Genomic DNA, 24,656 nt, shown 5'->3' on the forward strand with positions numbered 1-24,656 from the left:
TTATCTGTTTTATTAAATGTTTATTCCCTAGAAAATTAGTGTTTTATAGTATATTAGAGTAAATTTTTGTGTTTTTACAGTATTTAGTGTTTTTATAATATTTTTATTGTGATATTGTAACATTAAATACAGCTGTAAAATGGCACCAAAAATGCAGACAAAACATAATGCTAACAAGAACAGTGAAGTCAAGGTAAAGGTTTTCTCCACTAAAGACAATGTTGAAAATAATGTAACCTCTGAAATCGCTAGATTTCAGAGGTTACATTATTCCTTATTATATTAGACATATAATAAGGAAATTACAGAAAATCAAGCGCTGTTTATTATTATTATTATTCAGGCCTCCATGGAGTCAAAAGACTCATCACGGGAGGTCCTTCCTAAGAAAAACAAAGTCTATCAAGACTTATCGTAGGAGGTCCCTCCTAGGAAACATAAAGTCTATCATACCACTCCTTAAACTCATTGATCGTTCTTGCTCTCACCACTCTATCAGGCAATGCATTCCATGGTTCAACCCCCCTCCATGCAAAGAAACCACTCCTCACAATCTTGCTCACAGTTTCCTTTTGTAACTTCCAGGGATGGCCCCTTGTGGCATTTCTTATGTAGGCCAGACAGGAAGGTCAAGAGATCAGCATGTCTGAACACATAAAATATGTTGAAAAAAGAAGAGAATATAAATCAGGCCTGGCATTCCACACTACTGGCCATCAAGTACTTTGGAAACAAACAAAAGTGTCATATATTGATCGTAACTATTTTACACAAAAATTTAAAGAAGCCTTGCAAATGCTTAGGATCCCTACACAATGCAATAAAAATCACGGCTTAAATTTACATCAAGTATGGTCTGCTTTCATCAAAAATTTAACTGCTACGGACAAGGATATAACATGCATGATACTACAGAATGTGACAGCAACAACTACCAATGTTCCAACATGCACACCGTAATGAATTTGCCATTTGTATTCTGGTTTATCAATTATATGCTACAGTTGTGAAGTTATCATAAACATCTAACATGTGTAATTAATTGTTAATAGGCTTTTTGCATAAAACCTTTAGGTACCAGTACCCCTGATGATGTAAGTTATATGACTCACAAAACTTGTTGGGTTTTAATTGCTTATTTTTATTAAACTCTTTAATTATATAATAACATGGTCTCAATACTGAAAACTTCCCACAAAACTAGTTATATTTCATTCTGTTAGCCCCCACTTCATACCAGACAGCTTCAATCTCACTGCTACATGGAAGATCATTATTGCTTTCACAAGTTTCTATCCCTAAATGGACTTAAGTCATCTAATATCATTAGAAGCATTTCCACTCCACACCTCTCTCTTCCGTTATTAAAAATACTATACCATTTCGAATCGATTCCAGTTACGATATCCAAGTTATTAACCAAGTTTCACTAATGCCAATAATTTCATCATGTTCACCAATGTGTAGACAAAACAAATTATCCCTTTGATTTTTTGTATACTTAACTCATTACTATCGTATCTTGGTAATAAACTAACAATTTTCACTTTCTCACTTTTTTTTTTCTTGCTTTTCCAATCAATTCTTTCATATGTTCTCTCTCACTATAATTATTATCACTGGTCAATTTTTTTAATAATTTGTTGAAATCTGTAAATTTTAAGTGTCAATTTTTCTTCATTTGTGTCATCAATGTATGGGTTCTCATTTCCAGATTCTACATTACTGTTATCCTTAGCTTTAATGCTCATCTGTTGTTTAGCTGGACTTTTGGTCATCCCATTTTTAAAAAAATAATTTAACAACATGTCTGAAAAATATATTAGCAAATGTATTAAATAGAATAAAAATCATCATAACATGGTAAAAATGCACTAATCTAAAAAAATTAAAACAAAAAAATTACCTAATTACTTGACCTGCACTCGTACTATTTGCTGATGCATGTCTTCAACATCACCCATTGGACCTCCTGGCCTACAGCAGCGACCGGCTGTATATTTTGTCCTATTGCCTTTTATGTCACACTAAACTGTTTCAAATGAACCACCATTCACATGCACAACTCCTCCCCATTTTGGCTGCAGTTCATCTGCTTTCATCAGTTCCACCCGCCCCTCCATCCTATCATTTTTATCGCTCTTGAAAATATTATATCCCTCACGTGAGTTCTATTTCTGTAATAACATTATCTGCTATCAGCCAAGTTTCACTAATGCCTATAACTTTTGGTGAGATTGACTAACCAGAGTCTAAAACTCCCCCTCCATTGGTCATTCTCACACTCACTCACCTCATGGGAGATTAAAGAGTTTGATAAGAAAATGACAAGAAAATATCCAGCATCATACATATTCAGAAGAAGACCAAGACGTTAGGAGCTTTTGAAATCACAAAGCAAGAGTGGGTAAATAAAATAATCACAATGTAAGAGTGATTTTCTAAAGAACAATATAACCTTCAGCATCAGAGTTCCCTTAGACTGCACTACTTACAAGACACAATCTTATATGGGCTCTTTCTAGGAGCCCATATGTTTGCCTTTTATTAGTGCTCCAATTAGGTTTTACTGGCCTGACAGCTGTTTTGAACTGTTGTTTCTCATCAGAGACCAAACAAACACTAGAGAGAAAAAAAAACTTTCTCACCACTACCATGCAATACTATATCAGAAAGTTAATTCATCATGAGTGAACTCTCAGTAGGTGCATTACTACAGAAAAGAGTCAAAAGGCTTCAATTTGCATATGCAATATATTAAAATGGAGGATATTATGGATCCAGTCATATTTTATAGCTAAATATAGAAAGAAACTTAAAATAAGTTTCAAAAATTAATCAGAGAGATTATGATAATATAACCATAGGCATTTGAGTTATCTTAAAATGGAATATCCTCCATTTTAATATCTTATATACGCCAAGTTGAAGCCCTTCAGCTCTATACTTTAAATACAATATTAGAATGCCATAATACTTAGTATACCTACTGAGGTATACACTGGAAAGTGATGAGCCCACTATGATGAGGTATTAATAAATGTACTGTTTATGGCTGAAGCCGCATGCTCATTTTCAACATGTAACACTAGTAATGAATTTCAAAATGACAACATTATAATATTTAATATAAAAAAAAGCTAACACTGTAATATTTTACATAATTTTGGATTGCTTCAACATAACTGCATTTCTGGTGATAAAGTAAAAAAACTGTATGCATTGCATGCCTGTGGAATATAACAAAATATCTTGGTGGCACATAATTTATATCTTAACATATTAGAAATCATTCAATATATATATAACATGGTTAGTGATCCCCCCTCTCCCCTCTAAATGACAATTCCACACATGGATAGAACGGAAACCAACAGCATCAGTGCTGTGGGCGGGCTAAAAGTTAGGACACTAAAAAATCCAATATGAAACTTTTTTACACCACTTCAGATCTCTAATAAGCAGGGTGGTTGTCCATAATGAAAATTATCTATCATTTTCACCATCTGTATTACTTGAGATGTAACACCATTTGAAAGATTACTATACAGAAAAAAATTATTTCAATTTAAAAACGACTGATCAAATTCAAAATAACTGCCTATTCAAATACTGTCATTTAGCTTACCTATTTGCAACCATTACTGTTTCCACTAGCAACCTTGTCATAGCAATTACTAGTTGTTGAGTATCTCCTTTACTAACTCTGTCTCGTGCTACTTCTTTTAAAACTTCTTCCAATCTAGCCGGCTCCATTTGTTCCACTTTTCTAATTACTAAAATTCAAAAAACAAAATAAATGCAAAAAATTCTTTAATTGTAATAAAATTATTAAATGGAAGCATGTTCTGACATGTGTGGTAAAAATGCTGCTGTGACTTTAATTTAAAAAATATATGTATAATTTTCATAAAGATCCCCTATTTTTTTTTAGTCTATTATAACATGCAAACAATACTGGACCAAGAATATCCAATTTACAGCTAACTAGCAATAGCAATTTTCATCCAGTTCACTAGAAAATGACAAAAAATTTACTTTGAAAACATCTGTTTACATTATAAAGTCAGGTTATTAAAGATACTAGTCTGCATTAACATGTCTAGAATCTGAATTGTATGCAACTGTTAATATACATAAGGTGCATAGATACATACATGCATAATCTGTTGTTGTTTGTTACTTCTATTTTTAATTCTAATTTATATCACATCATTTAGATTGTAGATGATTTTCATTACATGGGATAAACTCACCATCCTATTTACTGAGGCCTTAACTGCTAGACATTAAAGTCTTCTAAGTGCACCAATGACACTAATCTTGATATAGATTTGTAGCCTTCTATAGGTAGAATTGTCATAAAATATTTTTGAGCTAACTTTCTCTCATATGAAATTAAGCAAATGTAAAAAAAAAAGGATTTCAGGAATCATTTTTGCTGTTTATTATAAATTGTTGTATTACTTTGGAACCTGATTTAATACAATTATCTAAATATATAACCTAAAACATTCCACTGATTAGTAACAGTTATTGTCAACATACATTTCACCATTATTATTTGTGTGCATTTTATTTTATCCAGTTTTCTTTGGATCCCCTTCTGCAGTTTGAGGTATGAATAACATATTTGCAAATCACTAATCCAGTATCTAACTACTTTTTTTTTCTATTCCATGTCTAAAAAGGTTGTTGGGAGGTGATTATGGCAGGCAGCTTGAAGCAGTAGCATGGCACAGGAATCTGCAAGGAAAGGATGTTAGCAGTGCATGGGAGCTAGTCAAGGGGGATCTGAAGGAAACGATATCAGACTGAAACCAAGGTTAGAAAGATAAATCAAGAGCATCCTATTGACCTACTTTTAGACCAATCAGTATTGGAATGGCAGTAAAAGTATTGGAAAATATAGTCAAAAATAGAATTCAAGAATGGGTGGATAAGAATATGATACTATTTGGTTGGCAGGATGGTTTTGTAAAGGGTAGGTCAAGCCATAGTAATTTACAAACTTTTTATAATAGTGATGGCTGAGATGGATAAAGAGAATGGCTGCATGACAATACTGCTGGGTATTACAAGTGTTTGACAGGATACCACAGGAACTGTTATGCAAACTGAAGCAAATAGGATGGATATGAATCATGTGATATGGGTACAAGGATGGCTGATGGACCAAAGAATAGTATATGGAGGGTCAGAATCCAAGAGAAAGCAGATGAGTGGTGTGCCACAGGGCTCAGGTCTTAAGCCACTATTGTTTATTTGTGCATAAATGATACAGGGACTGATTTGAAGGAAAATACTAAGTTGTTTGGTGATGATTCAAAATTAGCTAGCATAACAGTTAATGAGGTTGATGCAGAGAGGCATACAGGATGATTTAAATAGACTGACAGTATTGGGCAAAATATAATGCATCAAAGTTTAATGTGAAAAGGTATCAAGTTATGCATTTTGAGATGAAAAGATTACATACTGTGTACCACACTGATGGAGGGTACTCCAGGACATCCATGAAGCTAGGGATTTGGGGGTGTTAGTGGATATAGTGTTAAAGTCCAGAGAACACAATGCTAAGGTGATCAAGGTAGCTCATAGGATTATTTAATTAGTGAGGAATACATTAACAAGCAAAAATAAAGAACATTCCTCTTTATAAGGCCTTGATATGGCCACAGTGGATTAGTGTTAGTGTGCTCAGGTCTGGTGAGCTGGGTCTTGTTGATGAGGAAGTGGTGAAGAGGATTCAGAGGCAAGTGATCAAGATGGCGAGTGGTCTGTGTAAAAGTTGGTTGACAGCAGAAAGAGAGGATATGATAGAACTCTTTCAGTTACTTAAAGAGAAATATATTTCAGCACTTGGCTAGAGGGAGGAAGATCAAGAGGAATCATTCCTGGAAATTGAGTATGAGTGTGGTTAGGAAGGATGTAAGGACTAGTTTTTTCTTTTAAAAGGGTGAATAAGTGTAATGGGTTGCCAGAGTTTGTTGTGATTGCTTTGTTTGTCAATAAATTTAAGAAGAGGTACGACAGATATTGAGCTGATAGTTTGGGTCGCCTGAGATGAGTCTGCAGACTCCATGGAGGTGCCAGTGTAATATTAATAATAATCTTTAATGAAGTACTAGAAATTGCAAAGATACTTAGACAATAGCGAAAGCAATGATAACTATAATTCCAAAGAAAAGTGATTTCTCTTTCCAAATGTGAAAATTTGTACCCTATCAATATGCACAAAACAATTTTTTTAAAATAAAATTTTGATAAACATGATTAAAAATGAAATAAAAAATATTAAGGCACAAATAAGATACTTAGACAATAGTGAAAGCGATGACAACCATAATTCCAAAGAAAAGTGATTTCTCTTTCCAAATGTGAAAATTTGTACCCTATCAATATGCACAAAACAATTTTTTTAAAATAAAATTTTGATAAACATGATTAAAAATGAAATAAAAAATATTAAGGCACAAATAAGATACTTAGACAATAGTGAAAGCGATGACAACCATAATTCCAAAGAAAAGCGATTTCTCTTTCCAAATGTGAAAATTTGTACCATATCAATATGCACAAAACAATTTTTTTTATAGAAAATTTTGATAAACATGATTAAAAGTGAAATAAAAAAATATTAAGGCACAAATAAGTTAGTTTAAAACAAATAGAGGTACAGTACATCTCAAATTTTTTTACTTTAAGGGATATTACTGAAATTGAATTTAGAACCTCCTTATAGATCTAAGCTTTGCAGATTTTACCAAAGCTTTTAATTGACAGTATTGAGTGAGAGAGAGAGGGAGAATGATGAATAGTTATTACAGGCATTATAGAATTATGGAATTATTGACATATATGTCAATAATTCCATAATTCTATAATTCTATATGTCATATAGACATATAGAATTATATCCATAATTCTATATGTCAATAATTCTATGGAATTATTGACATATATGTCAATAATTCCATAGCCTCCAAGTGGTTTGAGAAAGAGATGTGTGAAGTCTGGACCATGTTTTAATATAATCATTGATTATATTATAAAAAATGTTAAGGGTATAAAGGAGAGGAATAAAATGAAATCCTGTATCACAACTGGAATATCTAGGTTATGCAGGTAACAGTTATGATTTCATAAAAACACACTAATATACAAGCAAAATTAAAAGTACTGCATAAAACAACTGAAAAAGGTTCAGCTTAAATGTGAATAATACAAATTTCTTAAATTATACAAGAAATGCAAAAGGAAAATGAAAATTGATCAACATGCAATAGGAGAAGTTACAAATTTTACATATTTGAGAGCTAATGATACTGAAGTCAAACTAACAAGGATATAATACAACTAACAAAAGCATATTCTGTTTTCAGAAAATTGAATAATATATATGGTGATCACACAAATATTATAATAAAACTGAAATAAAGATCTTCAATAGCAATGTCATTATATGGATCAAAACAAAAAAAAAACATGGAAATGACAAAGAAACAGGAAACAAAATTGAATAGTTTAACAAAGTGTGTGAAATATTAGTTCCATAAATTAAGGAACAAAGAGAAAAATCACAATTACTCAAAAACTATGATGAATTTTTATGCAATCTGGTGATGATTTATAATCATCATCAAATTGGTGAAATTATAAATTAATAGTTTAATTCAGAAACAAATTGGTATGAAGACAATGGTCAAAAACAAGAGGCCAAAATGAGATTATCAAAGTGCCTCAATAAGGAATGTAGTCATTCCTCAGTGTATTACAATATTCACAATGATGTTTCATACTGTTTCTAATGGTGTTCAGGAGCTCAGTTAGTAATAATAACCATTGCTACTGCAAAGCTTGAGTCCCTCAAGTTTGGGGAGGGGTGTTTAGAGCAGCAACAAATCTGCTTTCTATTTTTTTTTTTTTCTACTACACACATGCAATAGAGAAAAGCCTATAGCAAACAAATGCCGTTTATGGGCATCTAAGATACTTAGAATATACCAGATACACTCAATAGAATTAAGGGCAGGAGACCTAGCTAGCCATTCCATATGTATGATAGCCTCTCCTTGAAGATATTGGTCAATGAGCTTCACTCTGTAACTTAAAGCATTCATAGTTCTGCTAGGAGCCTCCGTAGCGCAGTCAGTATAGACAAAGCCTTTTGGTCAGAAAGACCTGGGCTTGATTCCTGTCCATGACGTGAGGAACCTTTATCTGATCTCTTTCGACGAAAGGTGAGTTAGCCAGTCTCATATGGAGGTAGGAGTTTTTTCACCAGGAAACTTGGGTTTTTTATCCCCAGAAAAGGAAAACCAGACCCGTGAACACACATGGATTACAGTCATGAATACTGCCTTTAGGGGGGGGGGGGGGGTGTAGCAAGTAGTGATAAACCGGCTGCATTAAATTCGTTGTGAACCCTCATTATAAGACTCTACTTGTCCTAAAGGGATGAATGAGAAAAAGAGGATAGAATATCTACTAACTCTCCTCTTTACCCCTGTAAGTGTGGTTCTGCTAGGAGGCACATAGGCTGGGGCATCCACCTAATGAGATGCCTCCCTGAACCATCACACTACCACCACCATGTGTCCCTTTTATGGATATTTGAGGGGTGACGTTTTCCTGGTTCTCTCTCTCTCTCCAAATCCGAGCATGTTTTACCACTTTGCAGAGAAAATTAGGACATCTGTAAACAATCCTGACCCATTTCAAGTGTTTTCTCCTGTGGTGTGGAGATAGGTACACACTACAAGTTGTCTAGAATACAGACCATGTTCATAAAGCCTTCTATGCACTGTGGAATCAGATCCCAATGTCCCTGTGGCTAACATGAGGTCAGATCGTAACTGATTCAGAGTAGCACTTCTGTTTTGTGAGAAGATAATCAGAAATATTGGTCATTCACTACAGTTGTAGTCCATAGCCTTCCTTCACTGTATCTCCAGGATGATCTTTGTTGATTGACTGTTGGAATTGGTTCCACAGTCTATGAACCACAAAACAATTCACATACAATCATTTGGCTACATCCACCTGACTTTGGCTATCCTCTAGACCAGCGGTTCTCAATCTTTTACCACTTGTGTACTCCTTTTAAACCAATTTCTAAACCTCCCTGAACCATCACACTACCACCACCATGTGTCCCTTTTATGGATATTTGAGGGGTGACGTTTTCCTGGTTCTCTCTCTCTCTCCAAATCCGAGCATGTTTTACCACTTTGCAGAGAAAATTAGGACATCTGTAAACAATCCTGACCCATTTCAAGTGTTTTCTCCTGTGGTGTGGAGATAGGTACACACTACAAGTTGTCTAGAATACAGACCATGTTCATAAAGCCTTCTATGCACTGTGGAATCAGATCCCAATGTCCCTGTGGCTAACATGAGGTCAGATCGTAACTGATTCAGAGTAGCACTTCTGTTTTGTGAGAAGATAATCAGAAATATTGGTCATTCACTACAGTTGTAGTCCATAGCCTTCCTTCACTGTATCTCCAGGATGATCTTTGTTGATTGACTGTTGGAATTGGTTCCACAGTCTATGAACCACAAAACAATTCACATACAATCATTTGGCTACATCCACCTGACTTTGGCTATCCTCTAGACCAGCGGTTCTCAATCTTTTACCACTTGTGTACTCCTTTTAAACCCATTTCTATAAATTGTACCCCTTGTTTTTAAAATAGCTGTTTTTAGATACTGACACTTTTGTTCAGTGCCTATCTTAATATAATACACTTATACTCAGTCAATAACTGAACTAATAACACATCAATAACATCTAAAGTCAATAACACGTACCCCCAGGGGTACGCATACCACCGGTTGGAAACTGATGCTCTAGACTTACAATGGCTCGCCAACTGAATTCATTGGTGCAATTATGTCTTGCAGTCATATCCAAGAATTCTGCTATGACAGAATGTACTGCTCTTACTCAAGACATGAAATGGAAAACTACTCTGAAATACTGCTTTTATGCAATGGCTGACAATGGTATTTCTATATACCATTGTAAGTTGCACTCATTTGCATACGATAACCACACTCAGTATCACATTTTGTGCAATGTACCTGGCTTTAATATGATTTTTTTCCCTTTTCCTCCTGAGTGATCGCAATTTTTCTCTTTGTTCTTTAATTTATGGAAACCTGTGTATTTTGGCACCAACATATAATAAATGATGAATTATATAAACAGACAGCAAAAAAAAATATCACCAGTGAAATATGTAAATTATGTAGATGGAATTAGAGTGGACATATGCTTAGAATAGACAAAGGAAAGATTCCTTTTATCCAGGAGGGAAAAAAGAGAAGGCTTAAACTAACCTGACAAAGAGTGACAAAAAAAAAAAAAAAAAAAAAAAAAAAAAAAACCATTATCCCAGCCTTACCTTTGACAACACCCAAATCTCTAAGCAAGACTAGATTTTTCACTTTGGGATTACTTTAACATCAAGACTCCTGGCATAAACACATTACAACCATTCTCTAATTGATATCCAAAAAAAGTAGAATTCCTCTTTTATCAAGGCATTACATTAGTTTACTTCTGAACAGCTATTAACTCCGTAAAATTCACAAATATGTCCATCCAATTAGTACTGCTCAGATATCTGGAGGTGGTGTCCCCAAGAACTCTCTAATGATACTTGACGTAATGCAGAAGAGAGCAATCACATTGATAAAATACTCATCTCTTATCAACTCATTCCAACCACCCTCACATAGGTGTTTAGTACCTACAGCATGCAACGTCTATAAATATTTCCATAGTAAATGTTCATCAGAGCTAGCATCAGTAATCCCCTCTCCCTTTCTACCAAATCCATTGAATACACACAGCTGCCACTCAACACTCCTTCACAGTCCAACTCCATACTCTCAGAACAAGTTTCTCTTCCTTCATTCCTGCTGCTATACTCTGGAACAACATTCCTTTCCATGTGTTTCCCAAGTAATACAAGGCACAGGCCTTTAAATTCAATGTGAACAAGTTCCTCATTTCCAAATTCTCTTACCATATAAGGTACTAATGTACTACAGGTTGACCAACCAACCTCTCATGCATGGACCCCAACTTAGAAAAGGCAGGTGAAGAAGCAAGAAAATTTTCAAGGGAATGCTTAATCAACATCAAGAATAACTACACTCGGGTCTCTTTTTATGTGGATTTGAAGTTATGCAGTGCATGCCCACAGATACGACACCTTTCTACACTTCTGCGCATGTCAACAGAAGGAGAATCCATTCTGATAATAGGGTAATCCAGCATTTCCCAAACTTTTCCTACGACGGAAACACTTCACAAATCCTGAAATTTTGATGGAACACCTTGGTTATTTTGTAATGTATTCATTAATAATTAATTGTAAATTTAGATGATTTTTTATTATTAATTAATAATTGATCATTAATTATTAAATAATTAAATTTGGCCCAATGGAGGGAAAAAAGCACCGAAGAAAAGAAATTTCTTTGGAAATGAAAACTGCAATTTTAGATTTCTTAGCAAAAGGAGAGGGATCTACGGTGATTGGTAAACATTTTAATTTAGGCGAATCTACTATAAGAGCAATTAAAAATAATGAAGTCAGAATAGGAATCTGTCATTTCTGGCACAAAACAGTGAAAAAATTATCATTGTACTCAAGAGATGCTTTATTAAAAAACATGGAATGAGCGCGTGTAATTTGGATTGAAGAATTACCTCAAAGGGGAATTCCTATAAGTAGTTATTTAATTAAACAAAAAGCTCTTCAGTTTTATGAACAGATGAAGCAATCGGAGCCATCTACTTCCACTTCCGAGGCTGATAAAGAATTTTTGGCTAGCAAAGAATGGTAAACTGGGTTTTTAAAAAAGAATGCATTCATAACGTGAAGATTACAGGCGAGGTTGCAGCAGCAGATGAAAGTTTCAAGAGAGTTTGCAAGTAGTCCTAGAATATAGTACAAAAGTATTCACCAATACTTTTATAGTTTTTATACTATATTCGGCATGAAACTCTCTGATTCCAATCTTTGAGTTTCTTATTCGGTTTTAAAACAATGTGGGATCTAATATCCCCTTAATTTAAATAATGTTTATATCGCCGAAATGAGCCTGTCGGCTCTTTATATTTAAGTAACTTAATGGGTGCACCTTTTGGACAACTCATATAGCAGAGTATATACGTTCTTTTCGCTATACCCTTTGGTATTAATTTGGTCTAGCTACTCACTGATGAAGCCTCAAAAAAGGCTGAAACCGGTCTGGTGGGTAGTGACCTCCCACCATAATGTAATAACAGCATACATTTCCTAGGAAATGTGTTTTTACATTATGGAAAATACCAAGAATAGCGATCAGACCTTTACTCACCTTTGCAACGAGTTGCCTGTGTTTGTACTACGTTCTAGGATTACTTGCATTAGCTCATGCTAGTATTCACCGATACTTTTACAGTTTTTATACTATATTCGGCATGAAACTCTTTGATTCCAATCTTTGAGTTTCTTATTTGGTTTTAAAACAATGTGGGATCTAATATCCCCTTAATTTAAATAATGTATTAATATGTCGGTTTGGTTTCCATTCTTTGAGATTTGGCCCAAAAAAGCGGCTGCCCCAATTAACCGGAATCGACTATATATATATATATGTTAAAGATACCAAGCTATTTTAAACCTGGTTTTACTCCATTTCTTGGGAAATGGAGTAAAACCAGGTTTAAAATAGCTTGGTATCTTTAACATTTATTACTTGGGAAATGGAGTAAAACCAGGTTTAAAATAGCTTGGTATCTTCTTCATCATCATCATCAAATTCCTGCCATGTACCCACACGGGGTGTACAGGATATGATAGTACTACATGAAAAATTTACATCATTACTAACTTCCTATCTACAATTTTCCTCTAAATCAGTCTGTTACTTGTCAAGACTCCAACATTATCAGATCTTATATTTCTATTGTCTAAGGCACTTTGTACCGTATCAATCCACCTATATCTTGGTCTTCCTCTGGGTCGTTTTGCTGCCAACCTGTCAGAGAACACTTGTTTTGCTAATCTTTCCTCGCCCATTCTGTTTAGGTGACCATACCACCTGAGATTAGCTCTGCTAACGCATTCCTGGATGCAGACAATGTCAAGTTCTTTCCTAATATCCTCATTTTTAATATGATATTGCCATTGATGCCATCTGTTCACACCTATAATCTTTCTCAGGACTCTCATATCTGCGGTCTCTAGTCTTTGGTCAAGTGTTTTACTTCTGATCCAGCTCTCAGATCCATAAGTTAAAACTGGTTTGAACACTGTCTTGTATACAGCTAATTTAGTGTTCCGACTAATTTCACTCTTATTCCATATGAATTTATTCAATTGACTTTCCACCATACCACCCTTGCTGATTCTGTTGTCTATTTCTATATTTAATTTACCATCTTCAGTAAAATGTTTTGTGCCTAAGTAGCTGAAATGTTTTACTTGTTCCACAGGTTCTCCATTCACAACACAGTTGACATTTTCAATGATTTTGACTATTTTCATTGTCTTTGTATTTATATTGCTGACCTTCATACCATATCTATTACAACAGCTATTCAATTTAGTCAGAGAATCTTGCAGACTTGTTGCGGATTTATTTAGAAGTATAACATCATCCGCATAAAGCAAAGAGCTGATATTAACATCTCCAATTTTGATACCATGTTTAATATCACTTTCCTTCATAATGTGATCCATATAGATAATGAATAACAGAGGGGATAATGTACATCCTTGTCTCACACCAGATTTAACATTAAACCATCTTCCTGTACTTCCTTCAATTCTAACTGCTGACTTACAACTCAAATAAAGACTAAGTATTGCTTGATATAATGCCTCATTGACACCATATAACTGCAGCGTATTGAATAGCTTCTCTCTTGGCACCTTATCATATGCCTTTTCCAAATCGACAAAACTTAAATACAGATCTTTGTTATATTCCCATGCTTTCTCGACTATTTGTCGTAAAGTGAAGATCTGATCCTGACAGCCTCTGTTTAGCCTGAATCCAGCTTGTTCTTCACCAAGCTTTTCTTCCACAATTCTTCTCAACCGTTTCTCAAGTATACTTGCATAGAATTTGCCAGGAACACTCAGTAGGGAAATAGCTCTGTAATTCTCACATTCAGTTTTATTTCCCTTTTTACATATGGGTACTATGAGAGCTCTACTCCAATCATCAAGAATTCGTCCAGGCTTTCTGAACTATGCAGTGCAGCCACTGTAAGACTCTTATACCACCATACTTCAGCATTTCTGGTCGAATATCATCTACTCCAGCTGCCTTTCCACATTTCAAGCCTTTGATGGCTTTTTCTACTTCAAGTATGGATATGTATTCCTGCCTGCATGCCTGGTCAGTGTTTTTTACCACTGTGCTGTCATCACTGCTTGTTTCATTTAGTAGTTTTTCAAAGTAATTACTCCATACTTCAAGGATATCTTTTTCTCCAGTTTTCATGTCACCTTTATCATCTCTAATTCCTTTTACAGCACTCTTTCCTCCATTCCTAAGCTTCTTCAACAACCTCCAGAATATTTTGCCACCTTCTTGATATTTATTTTCTATATTCTTGCGAAAGTCCTCCCATGACTTTTGTTTAGCTAGTTTTACACAGTGTTTAGCATTCTTGCATTTGTCTCTATATTCTCTAAGAGCACAAGCTGACTTATTTGACAGGAACTTTTGATATGCTTTCTTCTTTTCCTTCACTGCCTCTTTAACTTCCTGTGTCTCCAGCAAGGAGTTCTGATATCTTGGTATCTTTAACATTTATTATAACCAAGGTAAAATACTTTCTACACACACACACACACACACACACACACACACACACACACACACACACACACACACACACACACAGACACACATAAATATATATATACCATTGGCCTGCTTTAGTTGACCACCAAATCCAATATGCAGTTTCACCAATGATGGTACACTACTTCCGTCCTCCAATTACCAACCATAAAAATGGTTATATAGACTGGATATTATTGCTGGATATAGGCCTCCCACTTAACTTTCCAATTTTGTCTGTCTTTAGCCAATGTCCACCATTTCATGTCAAACCTTTGTAGATCATCTCTCCACCTTGCTCTTTGACGACCTTTCCTTTTCTTAGTATCTACTAGGTGCTTAATTTTGTCCACCTTTCACCTAGAAGTCTACTAATATGATGAGCACATCTCCATTTACATGCTTTTTAACACTTCACAATATCTTCTACTCCAGTCATCTCTCTAATTCTGGTATTTCTTATTCTATCCCTTTAACTCTTAACCCTATACAAATCACAATCTGCCCATTAGTCAAATATTGCTCACACATGAGAGCAATGCCACTAAGAGGAACTCTCTAAAAATACTCAACTCAATATAGAAGAGAGCAATCAGACTGATTATTGACTTATTTCTTACTTATTCAATGCATACACTTTCAAACAGGTGTTTAGTTTTGCTGCATGCATCTTCTATAAATATTTCCATTGTAGATGTTTATCAGAACTAGCGTCCATAATTCCTTCCCACATCAAATCGACTAAAACATCTGCAGCTGTCACCCAATATCTCTTCAGAGTTCAACTCCAAAGCACAGAACAAGTTTCTCTTCCTCTTCTTTTAGTTTTTCTGCTACAGTACTCTAAAACAGCCTTTCCTTTTATGTATTTTGCAAAAGATACAATACAAAGGTCTTCAAATCAAACATGAATAAGTTCCTCCTTTGTCAAATCTCTATCCATTTACTGTACTAATGTGCTATAGGTTGGCAAAAACCTCTTGTGTATGGGTCCAACATAAAACTGCATGTGATTATGACAGGTTGACTGATAAAGCAGTTTTGAGGAGTGCTTGCTCTAGCATGTATATCTACATGGTAGAGGAATTAGCAATGCTTGAAAAGTGGTAAAAAGATATCAGAAGGAAGTTGGAAGAATAAAATATATGTGCATTTAATGAATGAATAAGACTGAAGAAAGAGTTGCATAAAAAGAACAAGATGGGATCAAATATTGAAAGAAAGGTGATGACCAGATCCCAGGGGCAGTATAAAAGGCAGGCTAGGAAAGAGAAAGCTACGAGGAAGATGAAATCAAACTAAGTAAAGCAGGCAAATACTAAAGACTTTTCCCCCTATCTGGCAAGTAAAAGGTTAAAAAAAATGACCACAGAAGAAAACCTTAGCGAGGTATACAAAGACAGCTAATAGTATGCATGCATGACATTTACTATCTGGGAGTGCTGAGTTGGCACTAGATGAAAGAATAGGAATAGATGAGTTGAAAGTATTTGGGCAAGAACATGATTTGAACACAACAGTAAAATGGGATGGGATATCATCAAATGTGCTAAATGAATGCACAGAGAAATGACAGGAGCATTAACTTATTCAACTTGAGTCTCAACATACAATTCCTAATGAGCAGAAGGGAGTAGCTAAGATATACAGCTGTCCTTGTTGGCCTGGTGGTTAGCAAATTCCCCTCTCCAACCAACAGGTTGTGAGTTTAAACCTGCTATGGGAATAATAAAATTAGTTTAATCCTTTATCCAAGTGTGAGCAAACAAAGTTTGCGCCTGAGAGTATCCTCAGGACTGGGGTAAGGTTTGTTTGCTCACACTTGGATAAAGGATTAAACTAATTTTATTATACTCTAGAATATTTTGCTGCCTTCTTGATTTTCAATGTTCTTACAAAGTCTTCTCATCACTTTGGTTTGCTAATTTTACACAGTGCTTCACTTTCTTACATATTTCTCTGTATTCTCTAAGAGTACAAGCTGGCTTACTTGCCAGGAACTTTCCATATGCTTATTTCTTTTCCTTGACTACCTCTTTAAGTTCCTAAGTCCACCATGAAGTTTTTTTCTATCCTTACAGTCAAGCTCAACATGAATCAATGAATATTTTCTTCAAGATTTGCCAATGAATCTCCAAGGTTTGGTTCTTGTTTTCAAACTCTTTCATTTTTTCTTCAATGATGTCTGTGTATTTGAGTCTACAGTTCACCTCTGAAGCCTGCTCAACTTTGATTTGTTTTAAAACTTTCTTACACATGCTTCTTTTCAACATGAAATTAAATTTCATCCTGTTGAAAATGAGATAGCGATTACTTCCTATTTCAAATTCTCTGTATAATCTTGTGTTCTGAAACCAGTGGGAAAGTATCACTATCAACTATAACATAGTCAATGAGACTATGTTATAGTCTCATTGACTTTTCAAGAAATAAGAAAAGATGCTTATTTCTTGCATCTTTTCTCCATGTTCCAACATAAAAATTTGCACAATGAACTTGTGCACATTTTTATGTTGGAACATGGTAGTATTAGAAATAACTAATCCATGTTTCTGAACAGAAATTCAGCAGGCATTTACCATTATTATTAGTTTTGTGCTTCTCTCCAAATTTTTCAAAAACATTCCTATTTTGTGAATGATGCAAAAGTATAAAGGGTGATAATGGGTATTTTTGATATGGAATTCTTGCAAGAATATCAGAACCAACTGGTTCTATGTAAATGACAATGATTGTCAGTAAGGTTATGCATTTTGGGCTCAGGATAATGCAGGCAGAGTATTACATTAATGGTAATTTGCTACAAGTGATTAATAAAGCTAAAGACATGGGGATGATAGTAAACAGTTAAAGTTTGGGGACCACTTTGGTAATGTGGTTGTCACTACATCAGATAGCTGCAATGTTGAAGAGGACACTAACCTGCAGGAAAAGGAAGTTATTCTTCCAATGTACAAAGCTTTGATAAGACCATATAATGAATACTGTGCTCATATATGGCCACCTAGGTTCAGAGGAGGCAGCTGAAAAGATCCAGTAGAATGCCAAGGTAACATTTGATATGAAATTGTGCATGAGGACACTAAGTGAATTTGGTTTTCAAAGACTAAAGTAACAGATGGACAACTTGGGGCCATCCATGGAAACGGAGGATATGGTAAGGAATTATACGAAGTGAGTGTGTTGAATGGGTTAATAGGATATGTTGTGAATGCATCTTTGATGAATATTTTTAAAGAAAGATGCAACAGGTATTTTTGCATGATATGCCCTGGAGGAGCATGCATAGGAACAATATCTGTATGCATGTGATTCATTTCCTATTCTGATTTTTCAGTCAAAAAGAAAGCACTAATTTTACTCTCTCTCTCTCTTTTTTTTTTAATCAGCAGCTGTTGAGGTTTCCAACACAATCCATCTTTTCTTTTTATGTTTATGCAAGTAGTTATTTAGAAGTATTTCATCTTTTATTCTTCATCTCAGTAAGACAATTAATTATACTGATATGCATATTTGTAATTCTGCTAGCCCCCCCCACCCCCCATTGATGCTTCTTACGCTGATAGTACTAAATCTTCAATTCACGTGAGTCTGAGATTATTCCAGTAGTTTTCACTGTTTACTTTGGTTTCCCAAAAAAAACATCTGGTTCTAGTTAATGTTCCAGATAGCTTGACATCTGATGTTTTTTCCATGAATATCTGTGTGTAGGTTAAGCCAATAGGAATTACAACGTGATTCATTTTATCCTTTTAGACATCTAGAAACATCCCATGATTGGACATAGGAATTGGAAATACCAGCTGGCTCTCTGCATTCCTTACAAGCTATGTGGAAGTTTCTTTCCAGTTATCTTTTGTTGTTTAAGAGATACTTGTGCCATGAGAGTTTTTTTTTTTTTTTTTAAATAGCTAATGATTAATATTGCAATATTTCTTCAGTTATACCATTGCACTGTTTTATGTACAACATCACACAGCTCTTATTTTTCAAATCAATTCATTGTTCGTGTTCTACTTTGTAATTAACTACTGTCACCACTGATGATCAGCTGTAATATTCACGCTGAAACATATGGCCTTAAATAAACAGTATTACTTATTCCTTACATTTTTCATTAAAAAATTTCAGTTATTTAGTTTTGTCCTTGAGTGAAGAAGAAGAGGTCATATTCCAAATTCAAAGCCTTTCCAAAAATTGGAAAATTCCTCAGAGCACTTAAATGAAGAATACAAAACAACGAAATTAATAGTATAAAATTTTATTGCATTAATATTCAGCTTGTACTTAATATTTTGACAGAAAATTTGATCCATAAGTAAAGGAAAATTTTATTCATATGACTCAAACCACTGGAGATAAGATTACCAAGAAACTACTTATCCACATAAAGTTAAGTTATGATCACAGTAATCATTTTGTGGTACATACTCTTAACCATTGTGCTGACCCTGACATGTTTATCTGTCAATAAATACATGATATGTGAAGTCTCCATTGAAATAACATGGATCTAAAGCATAAATTAGTTGATATATTTTGTCCATACAGTTGTTTGAATGTTTAAGGGAAGGAATACCAGATATTATGACAGTTTAATATAATTAATACTTATTTTTATTTTATTTTTGGAACTAGTTTTTGACAAAAAAACTTTCTTCAAAATGGTCTATAATTTTTTTTCAGGTCTCTGATTAGATCACTTCCATTCTAGGTAGCTAAAACAACTCCTGACTGCATCAAACATATATAACATCTTGATCTTACTATGGGTTTCTTTCTTGCCATTTTTTGCTTCAAAAACTTGCTTTTCCCAGGCTTTCATTTTACATTCTGTTCAAGTGATCATGCGATTTTAGACATAAATAATGTCCAATTAATAATTTAATGTTAAGATGTTGGTGCATGTGCAAGCATGAGTTGATGTAATAGGGCTTTAAAACAACAGCAGTTTTTCAAAGACATTTAAGCACTTCAATTTACCTCTTCACTTCATTTATTTCTTTACATTAACCAACTAAAAACAAGAATGATGAGTTTTTTAGATCTCATCGTTCTTATTTTGAAATGTTAATTATTAAATCTAATGAAAATGCCATTTAATTTTGAAATAATGTTGTCTCTCTCTGCAGTTTAAAGAGGCATATGGAATTATTTTATAAATTGTTGGATTTACTTCTCAGTAATCAATTCACTCTTATTTTAGTTAATAAATTTTAGATTATCAAAAGCAAAAATAATTACATTTATTTTTGTATAAATATGTCGTCTTATTAAACTAACTGAATAGTATGTCCTAAAACTGATTTATGATATATTTATTGATTTATTATTAACATATTTAAAACTACATTTGAACATTTCATTAATACAATAAAATGACTAATTCCTATACACAAAAAAATTACCTTCAATTATATCATCTGCTGAAGGCTGGTTATTGGACTTGATTTTCTGTAAAAGCTGCCTCCATTCTTGTGAGTCTTTTGGTCCTACAACACCCATGTGCTTAGCAGCAAAATGTTTTACTATTGCTAACAGGGGACTGCTACTTACTTCAGAAAGAGACACAAACTGATGGCATACCCAGAGTAATCGAGATGCAATTGGATTTGTTACCACGTCTGCTCCATGCTGTTAAAACAAATTAACTAAATGAGAATAAAAAAGCATATACAACATAAAGCAAAACAAAAGAGAATAATAAATAAAAAAAACTGAAAACTACTTACATAATAATTTAAAAATTGTGCAAGAGGACAAAAATCAATAGACTACTTTATAATGAATGAATGAATAAGCAACATTCTTCTTCCTAGATGTTAGTTAGGAGAGGTTGATTGATTGATTAGCAGTTTACTGGGGAAAAAGCAGCAAAGGTCATGTTGTGTCAAATTTTATGGCATTATGGCAGTACTCAAAGTAATAATAAACAGTAATAAAGAGATAAATTAGTAAATACGTGTTAACAAAAAACAAATTATAAAAATTGAGTTAAGCAATCACTATCTACATATAAATAGAATTTATAATCATGTGTTTGTGTAAATTAATTATTTTTAAAACATTAAAAAACTTCATACAATTTGTCTGAGTGTGTTAAGATCTGCCTGAGTGTACATGACTCATGGCTAGAGCAGTAAAAATTTTCATTATTTTCTTGAGTGGAGTGATAGCAATCCACCAGAAAACATGATAAATAGTGAAATGTATGTTGCATTGTTCACCCATAGGTAGGCCATCAGTAACAATATGGAAGATAATTGTGACCAATATGGAGTCTATCAAGAACAACTTCCTCTCTTCTGTTATTATTTTTGTTTCTCACTGACTTGATGACTAATACTGAATTTCAGACTTGATCTCAAATAATATCACTGGATAATTAGCTTTGATCTGATATACTGTCTTTAGTTCAGCACATGGGACAAATATGTAGAAAAAGTACGAACTGATCTAGAAGTCTCATTTCCCTCAGTTCCAATGTGGCTGGGTATCCAGCACAACTAAACAACAAAATTAAGGATCTCCATTTTATACAACAGCTGTAGAACCTGAAAAGCACTGGATGTGAATTGAACACAGGATAGGAGATGGCATGTAAATAACTTGATGAGTCTGTATGAATCATACACTTTTGATAACAGTTTTCTTTTTATATGCACAAGTGCAAAACTGCATACAACTCTGCTGTATAATTACTACAATCAAGTGGCATCAGGTTAGGAGAGGATTAGATCATTATTTAGTACCAGAATAATTAAGATTTCCACGAAATTGGTTAAAATTAAAAAAAAAAAAGTATAAAAGTCTAGGGAAATATAAAAGATACCATAAAAATAAAATAAAAAACTAACCTTTAAAAATTACAAAGTAATAAAAAACAAGAAGATGAAATTGAATATAAAAAAGAAGAATAGTAATAGCCAAAAGAAAAACTAGAAAGAAACACAGATAGCTTATAATACATGGAAAATTATACATACGCAGTAAGACCGAATACCTATAAAATACTTAAACACATGAATGAAGATATAAAAGAAAGTGCAAATGTAAGTGATGAAGTAGATTTAATGGAATTCTTGGATTACTTTACACATCTCTGGAGACAATATTAACATTAAAAAAATTACACTAAAAACTTACAAAATATTTAGATGACATAATAACAGTGAAAGAATTAAAGAATAACTTAAAATAAAAAAAAAAAAAAGGGTAAATCAGCAGGAGAAGATGGGATAAACTGTGATGAACTGTATAAATTTGCTACAAGAGACTTTCATCAAGTTCATTTTTAAATAATAATAAAAAAAAAAAAAAAAAATATATATATATATATATATATATATATACAAGTGAAGAAATATAAACAGAACAGAATTACAATCATCATCATCATCATCATCAAATTCCTGCCATGTACCCTCAAGGGGTGTACAGGATATGACAGTACTACATGAAAAAATTACATCATTACTAACTTCCTATCTACAATTTTCCTCCAAATCAGTCTGTTAATTGTCAAGACTTCAACATTATCAGATCTTATATTTCTATCGTCTAAGGCACTTTGTACCGTATCAATCCACCTATATCTTGGTCTTCCTCTGGGTCGTTTTCCTGCCAACCTGGCAGAGAACACTTGTTTTGCTAATCTTTCCTCTCCCATTCTATTTAAGTGACCATACCATCTGAGATTAGCTCTGCTAACGCATTCCTGGATGCTGACAATGTCAAGTTCTTTCCTAATATCCTCATTTTTAATATGATATTGCCATTGATGCCATCTGTTCACGCCTCTAATCTTTCTCAGAACTCTCATATCTGCGGTCTCTAGTCTTTGGTCAAGTGTTTTACTTCTGACCCAGCTCTCAGATCCATAAGTTAAAATTGGTTTGAACACAGTCTTGTATACAGCTAATTTAGTGTTCCGACTAATTTCTTTCTTATTCCATATGAATTTATTCAATTGACTTCCCACGATACCAGCTTTGCTGATTCTGTTGTCTATTTCTATATTTAGTTTACCATCTTCAGTAAAAATTGTGCCTAAGTAGCTGAAATGTTTTACTTGTTCCACAGGTTCTCCATTCACAACACAGTTGACATTTTCAATGATTCTGCCTATTTTCATTGTCTTTGTCTTTTTATTGCTGACCTTCATACCATATCTATTACAACAGCTATTCAATTTAGTCAGAGAATCTTGCAGACTTGTAGCGGATTTATTTAGAAGTATAACATCATCCGCATAAAGCAAAGAGCTGACATTAACATCTCCAATTTTGATATCAGGTTTAATACCACATTCCTTCATAATGTGATCCATATAGATAATGAATAACAGAGGGGATAATGTACATCCTTGTCTCACACCAGATTTAACATTAAACCATCTTCCTGTACTTCTTTCAATTCTAACTGCTGACTCACAACTCAAATAAAGACTGAGTATTGCTTGATATAATGCCCCATTGACACCATATAACTGCAGCGTATTGAATAGCTTCTCTCTTGGCACCTTGTCATATGCCTTTTCCAAATCGACAAAACTTAAATACAGATCTTTGTTATATTCCCATGCTTTCTCGACTATTTGTCGTAAAGTGAAGATCTGATCCTGACAGCCTCTATTTGGCCTGAATCCAGCTTGTTCTTCACCAAGCTTTTCTTCCACAATTCTTCTCAACCGTTTCTCAAGTATACTTGCATAGATCTTGCCAGGAACACTCAGTAGGGAAATACCTCTGTAATTCTCACATTCAGTTTTATTTCCCTTTTTATATATGGGTACTATGAGAGCTCTACTCCAATCATCGGGAATTCGTCCCTCTGTCCAGGCTTTCTGAACTATGCAGTGCAGCCACTGTAAGACTCTTATACCACCATACTTCAGCATTTCTGGTCGAATATCATCTACTCCTGCTGCCTTTCCACATTTCAAGCCTTTGATGGCTTTTTCTACTTCAAGTATGGATATGTATTCCTGACTGCATGCCTGGTCAGTGTTTTTTATCACTGTGCTGTCATCACTGCTTGTTTCATTTAGCAGTTTTTCAAAGTAATTACTCCATACTTCAAGGATATCTTTTTCTCCTGTTTTCATTTCACCTTTATCATCTCTAATTCCTTTTACAGCACTCTTTCCTCCATTCCTAAGCTTCTTCAACAACCTCCAGAATATTTTGCCACCTTCTTGATATTTATTTTCTATATTCTTGCCAAAGTCCTCCCATGACTTTTGTTTAGCTAGTTTTACACACTGTTTAGCTTTCTTACATTTGTCTCTGTATTCTGTAAGAGTAAAAGCTGACTTATTTGCCAGGAACTTTTGATATGCTTTCTTCTTTTCCTTCACTGCCTCTTTAACTTCCTGTGTCCACCAGGGAGTTCTGATTTTTTTATCTTTGCACACAACCTCACCACATGCCTCTCTGGCAGAATCAGTCAATGTTTCCTTCAGAGTTTGCCAATGAATCTCCAAGGTTTGATTCCTGTTCTCAAACTCTTTCATTTTCTTTTCAATAATATTTCTGTATTTTAGTCTACAGTTTACATCTGAGAGCTGCTCAACTTTTATTCGCTTTAAAACTTTCTTACATGTTATTCTTTTCAATATGAAATTCAATTTTATCCTGCTCAAGACTAAATAGTGATCACTTCCAATTTCAAATCCTCTGTACACTCTGGTGTCCTGCACCAGGGAGAAAACATCACTATCAACAATAACATAGTCAATGAGACTTTTCTTATTCCTAGCCTCTTCTCTCCATGTGAATTTGTGCACATTT

At 34.0% G+C, this 24,656-nt stretch overlaps 1 protein-coding gene across 4 annotated transcripts in view; it reads right to left on the minus strand.

Annotated features, from left to right (window-relative positions):
• The window catches only part of IntS1 (integrator complex subunit 1), a 664,867-nt gene that overhangs the window by 190,455 nt on the left and 449,756 nt on the right, over window positions 1-24,656 (minus strand). For all 4 annotated transcript variants that reach the window (XM_090410538.1, XM_090410537.1, XM_090410536.1 and 1 more), the window contains exons 35-36: window positions 20,274-20,499; window positions 3,629-3,776 (exon numbers count right to left, since the gene is read on the minus strand). In XM_090410538.1, coding sequence (XP_090266664.1) covers window positions 3,629-3,776; window positions 20,274-20,499 — 374 coding nt within the window. The remainder of the gene's footprint in view (window positions 1-3,628; window positions 3,777-20,273; window positions 20,500-24,656) is intronic.

Source organism: Typopeltis vanoorti, chromosome 20 (assembly GCF_054136105.1).
Source record: "Typopeltis vanoorti isolate ZY-2024b chromosome 20, IOZ_Tvanoo_1.0, whole genome shotgun sequence".
NCBI lineage: Eukaryota > Metazoa > Arthropoda > Arachnida > Uropygi > Thelyphonidae > Typopeltis > Typopeltis vanoorti.